We start from the raw sequence: 6,007 nt of genomic DNA on the forward strand, positions 1-6,007 counted from the left end.
CACACACTACTCACTAAGCACAAGTCTTCGGATGGCACAAAACCAGACAGGTACATCCATCAGTTAGAATAGACGGGTAAGTGTGGCCTGTGCAGCTATAGCCATGGGATTTTGACAAAGATGCACAATGTACTCCCAGGAGTTTGGAGACAGAAGCAGGCAGATCTCTTTAGTTTGAAGCCAGTCTTGTCTACATAGCAAGTTCCAGGGTAGCCATGACTGCATAATGAGACTCCATCTCAAACAACAAATAAACAAGCAACCCTACAAATAGAATTTCCACACAATCCAGTTATACTACTCCTGAGTGGTCACTCAAAGGAATCTCAGTGCAGCAATAAAGGACAAGAGAAAGTGTATATGCTCATCCGTGTGTGTGTGTGTATACATATACGTGTGTGTGTGTGTGTATCTATAAAATGAATTTTTTAATTCTTAAGAATGTGAACCCATCACATGCAAGAAAATGAAGCAGACACAGACAATCACACTAAGCAAAATAAGTCAGCTTCAGAAATTTAAGTAGTATGTTTTCTCTCATTTGTGGGTCCTAGACTTTATATAGATACCTAAAGTGATGTATGTATATATGACAAAAAAGTAGAAGTGAAACTGTCCAGGGGGCCAGAGGACCAAGTGGAGGAGGAGGGGCAGGCAGGGAGAGGGAGGGGGGATGCGGAGGAAAATGCTCCAAATATAATATATGCATCTGTCGATTTTTAAAAAAAAAATTTATTTTAAAAAATTTAAAAAAGAGAACCAATGGCAGGTTCCTAGGAGTTGGGGTTAAGAGCTGGTGCTCCAGATGCTGTTCTGAACCCCAAGTTCAGGGTTGTCTCCCCACCTCTCAAAAGGCCAGGTCTGCTAGATGCTAGACTTTCTTCTCAGTCATTACTCTCTTGTCCCACAGAGTCTTCTGGAAGGTCATGTTTTCAGGCCCCTCCCCTTCAGGTAACCAAGCAAGCCTCAGCTTTGATGTGGCTACTTCAAGTCCCTGCCATCAATGGGTCCACTATCTGACCTGCAGGGCCGCCAGGGGCCGCCGGTTGGCCGTAGTGGGTGTGGATGGGGCCTGGACACACAGTCCCACTGTGTGGGGCCAGCTCACACACACCCAGACCCTGTGGGCAGTGAGGGGCTACTAGGAACTTCTTTCCAGTCTAGGGGGTGGAGTGAGACAGACAGGGTGGTTTGAGGAGATGGTTTGTAGGGAGGCCTTAGGAGCCTCCATCAAAGAGGCCTGGTAGACACGGCGCCATGGTGGGTGGGGAAAGACTGGCGGTCAGTCATCTCCCCCCAAGCTCAGTAAAGGGGAAGGCTGTGGGGTCAAATGCTCAGGGTGAGCAACCACCAGGGTGGGCTGTCACTGGGGGATTCCTTGGGCTTTGAGAATATGGGTGCTAAATCTCCCCAGATCTCCCTGTTGCAAACTGCAGGCTAAAGTTTCAGCAAGGACGGAGACCTGTGTCTGGCTTCTTCCCTATCCGGTGCCATCCAAGTCAGGCAATTTAGACCAGACATGACCTGACCCATTTTGTCAGCACCCGGCTACCACACAGGAATGCCCAAGCCTGAGAGTCTGGTTCCCATTTCTCCCTGATGTCTGGGCTGCCCATAGACCCCAGGCTCTGAGCGGGGCCCTCTGCTCATCAGGTTTTGTCCATAACCCCAGAAGATTGATGATGCCACCATCCCCAGCAGAAAGGGAAACTGAGGTACAGGGTGGTGAAGGGACCTCCCTAGGTGAGCTAGGAGAGATAGCATATAGGCTTCAATTAGAAAGTCCAGCCCCAGAGCCTACACTTGGCAAGCTTTTGTGGAATGGCTGAATTAGCAAAGCTGTCTCTGTACAGGGTACCCCTAAATTTGCATGCAAGTAGTACTGTGCAGCTCTTCAGATCCCAACCCCCACCCCAAAGGCCTCTCTTGCCATCTGTGTGTTTGGGAGAGAGGCTCTGCCTGTGAATGTGCTGGGTACCTGCAGCTTGGAGCTGCCTTAACGCTAAGAAAGGCCTTGGGTTGCTGGCCCCCAACAGAGCTTAAGATGGTTGCTTGGCCCCACCATTAACTCCTTGGCCTCTGTTGCAGGGTAGGGTCCTTTCCTCAAAAAACAAAAAAAAACAAAACAAAACAAAACCATGGGGTATCCTGGGCCCAGTGAAGGGCCTGATTCAAGGGCAGGATTGAGAAAGCATGAAGGGTGGCCTCAGCAGCTTCTGGAAAGTTCCATGCAAACCCTGACTGTGAGAAGGCCCAGTTGTCTGTCCCCTGTTGCTTCCAGAGGCCTCACATGTCAGTTGGTCATTGATGCCCAGAGGCAGAGAGGGCATGGAGAGACAGATACCAGAGAAAACAGAGATGAAGTTATTCTCCTCTGGTCTGGGGGCCTCAGGGCTCCCTGACAGTGCAGGGGACCCACCCTGTGTCAGGGCAGGAACACACAGGGGTTGGAGTCAGCCTGTTCTTAGAGCCCCAACTCTAACTCACATGTCCTCTTTTACCATAAAGGAGTAGCACTCAGAGACATCAAGTGCCTTGCTTGGAGTCACACAGGACACGGGCATTGGTAGTCTGAGTGGGTGAATTTCCAGACCCAAACCCAACACACACTGATTCCACAGTCTGAGACAGGAAGCTGGAACATGGATTTTTAGACTCTCTGAGAGTGGGGTTGAGGGCCTTGCTGAGGGAGTGAGCGGGGTCTGCGTTTGGAGGAGGCAGGACGGGGAAGTGAAGAGGCTGCAACACCCCCACAGGTGGTGGTGGATCCTGAGAGTCAGCATGTGTGAGCCCAGTGGTGCTGGGGTTCATGACCCAAGCAGAAATCTGGGGATCTGTGACCCCGGCTGGAAATAATGACAATTTCCCCTCTGTTAGGAACCTTGAAACAGCATTTAGCATCTGTTTTCCACCATGACGGTGTCACTAACGGAAACCACAGGTTGTGTTCGGTCTGGAGGGTCATGGCAGATGACCCTTTATATCTATCGTCAGCACTCCCCCACCCCGAGTGACACTAGATTTTCGATCCACAGGGAGGGCCGCTGTCACTCAGGTGTCTCCAGAAAGGCCCGAGGTCACAATTCACAAGCTGGCCTTAATATACTGGAGACTGTTCTCTTAGCTCTGGTGCCTTCCAAAATCCTTTTGAATATGTTTTGTCTTTAATAGTGCAATTTGAGGCGTTATGGGTTTCCTGAGAGTCCAGGATGGTGTGTGGCTACAGGGGAACCTGAGGCTGGAGCTGTGGGGGGGGGGGGGGGGGGTTCTGAATTAGAGAGCTGAGCAAGGAGAGAGATACCAGACAAGGGCAGGATATCTCTTTGGGATCTCCAGGCTGCCCAGTGACTCCAGCCTCTCAGATACCTTCCACCTGCTGACCAGAGACCAGCCTCTTTGCCAAGTGACCTTTTTCTTCTTGGGCCAGAGCTGCTATGGTCCCTTCTTTGTCCTCTTGACTCCAGCTGCCACCTCTGAGGCTTTGGGTCAGGACTCCCATCTAAGGCAGCTGGCACTAGCTAGCCCTGTCTTCTATGGCTTCTTTGTTTCAAGTTCAGCTTCTCCATCTTGCTCATGGAAGGCAAATGGTTTTTATAAACTAAGCAACCGCGTTGAACTAATACCGAAGACTACAAAGGGTGCGTACATAGTACAACAGCAGTGGCTGGAAGTTACAGCACCCAGAGCAACCGTTTATCACCAGTCACAGCCGGGTTTGGAGGGAGCATCCCTTCCTTCTCTCGTGACTCAACCACCATCTAAGTGCACAACCTGCCTCAGGCTTCCAAGGTCATCAGGAAAGTGATGCAGCTTCTTCTTAGACAAGTTCTTGCCACACAGACCCGAACCCTCTAGAACCAAGTGCTGGGCACTGCCGTAGTCACAGCTGGCCACGGCAGGCATCTAGATCTTATCTGGCTACTTCAATTCAAAGAAGGCACTGTCTCCCAACCCTAGAATTCTAGAATATTCTCCAGAGGAGCTTAGTCCCTTAGAACAGCTCAAAGTAATGTGTCCCCTCCACCCGCCCGCCCCCCGCACAGCTCAGACAACAGAACACCACAGCTGGAGGGAACACGTTGGAGGCAGAGACGCTCGTGACCTGTATCAGGTTATTTGTCGAGATTGGCACAGCTGTGTGGCTGAAGCTTGGGGACCAGGGTCCCCTGATCTCAGGTGACAGCCCTGTGGGATCCTGCTAAGGAGTAGGAAAGTGGCTGAGGTATGAGAAGCCAGCGTACCTCAAAGGCCACAGGCAGGGCAGGTCTCTCTAGGGTTCAGCCTAAATCAGAAGTCCCTCATCAGACATCTTGGCCCCATCCTTCCCGAGAGACATAGCTCAGAATTTTGGGTCCTTCTGTGCCATGAATAGAGACAAAAGCCACCCCAAACACCTTCCTCTGTGGCCAATACTTCAGACTTTCCAGGGACAGGGTCTCCCACAGTATCTGCCTGTGTTGAGCAGATTTTCAAAGAGGCCCGTGGGTTCTTTCTCCACCTTTTGTCCCCACTGCCCTAGGAGTGCACAGAGGATGCTGGGCTAATCCTCAAGATCTTTAGGGCAGGATGCATCCCTTGATCTGCTTGCCTCCCATGGGCCTCCCAGATACATCTGACCTCTGTCTGTTTGAGCCCTGGTATGGGCAGATTATCCCCGGTGCCCCGTGGGGGAGGCAGGAACCGGAGGGCCACGTTCTTGCCTTGCTTTCTCCATCCCAGAACCCTCTGAGGTCTATAGGTGGTCATACACTCGACCAGCCGAGAATCAAATCACGCCACGACGCTCATACCAGGAGGCCACGGAGGCCACCAATCCCTCTCCCCACTTGCGTTCTCAGAGGCTAGTCACTGAGGTGACCAGCGGATTAGAGGGTCACGGTCTAAGAACATTACAGCTTTCCACTTGGGAGAGCCAAGCAGAGCCCCACCACCGGCACTCACCTCGTATGAAGGTTGGCGTATAGTTGGGGAAGGAGTCGAAGATGCTGTTGGAAGCCATAGCCTATGCGGACAGAGGCAAGGGCTCGGCCTCAGGGGGTTGGGTTCGGACCCACTTGGTTGGCTGCTGTTTTGTTATATATTTTTTTTCAACTTGCTTTCGAAAATAAAAAAGGGGAGGTGTTGCCTTTTTTTTTTTTTTAATGTTTGGTTTCTTTTTTTCTCCCCCTGCTGCTACTAAAAAGAAAAAAAAGAAAGAAAGAAAGAAAGAAAGAAAAAAATGGGGAAAGAACGCGAGAGTGTCTGTGGGCGAGAGAGAAGAAAATCTCCAAGGAAAGAAAGTTTCGGTTTGTACCCAAGAATTTGGCTTCTCAGTCCCACAGGAATGTCTAGCCACAAATTTTCAACAGCACTCTGTGCAGAGTATCATTAAATGGTGGGAAGGGGGTCTGGGCAGCCAGGGCGGAGGAGCCCGGGGCTGCAGCAGCAAGACCAGACTCAGCAGCCCAGATAAATGAATGAATGAACGAAGTTCACCCTCCACAGAGCCCAGGCTGTGGTGGGGGCCAGGGTGGCCAGGGGGTGGGGACACGAGGAGCCAACCAGCTCCTCGCAGGGCCCTGGAGGCGGCGAGGGCCTGGCCTTGTGGTTCTGTGGTTGAGGGACCAGACCTTCCCAGTGTCAACCCAACCTCACATCACAGGATGCAAGAAGCCAGCTCTCGGCCTAGGTCCATTGGCTAGGCGACTGTCACCTGGGCTGTGATGTCATGACTCTTTAGAAGATCTTGTGGCTACACCCCCCTCCTCCTTTGGAGGCTGAAAGGAAAAGAATAAAAAGAGAGAGAAAGGGTAGGGTTTCTGTTTGTGGATCTGGCCTCCTCGTGGAACCCGGGAAGCAGAGCTGGGAGCTGCTGAGTGGGCAGCGGGCTGTGGTTTGCAGTGGCCCAGGAGACCCCATCATAATGAAAGGCAGTGCTGGTCTGGCTGACTCTCCCCCAGGAGCCAAAGCTTGGTTTCCCCAGAGGGTGGAGGACCCCTCCCCATGGCTGTCACTGCCCTGGGCTGCG

General features: G+C 51.8%; 1 protein-coding gene across 1 annotated transcript in view; it reads right to left on the reverse strand.

The window, feature by feature from the left end:
* Runx3 (RUNX family transcription factor 3) overlaps positions 1-5,390 on the reverse strand; it is a 59,380-nt gene extending 53,990 nt beyond the window's left edge. The window contains exon 1 of the mRNA XM_034502885.2: positions 4,942-5,390. Coding sequence (XP_034358776.1) covers positions 4,942-4,999 — 58 coding nt within the window. The 5' untranslated portion in view covers positions 5,000-5,390. The remainder of the gene's footprint in view (positions 1-4,941) is intronic.
* Positions 5,391-6,007: the final 617 nt, after the last annotated feature.

The sequence above is a fragment of the Arvicanthis niloticus genome, chromosome 5, assembly GCF_011762505.2.
Source record: "Arvicanthis niloticus isolate mArvNil1 chromosome 5, mArvNil1.pat.X, whole genome shotgun sequence".
NCBI classification, from domain to species: domain Eukaryota; kingdom Metazoa; phylum Chordata; class Mammalia; order Rodentia; family Muridae; genus Arvicanthis; species Arvicanthis niloticus.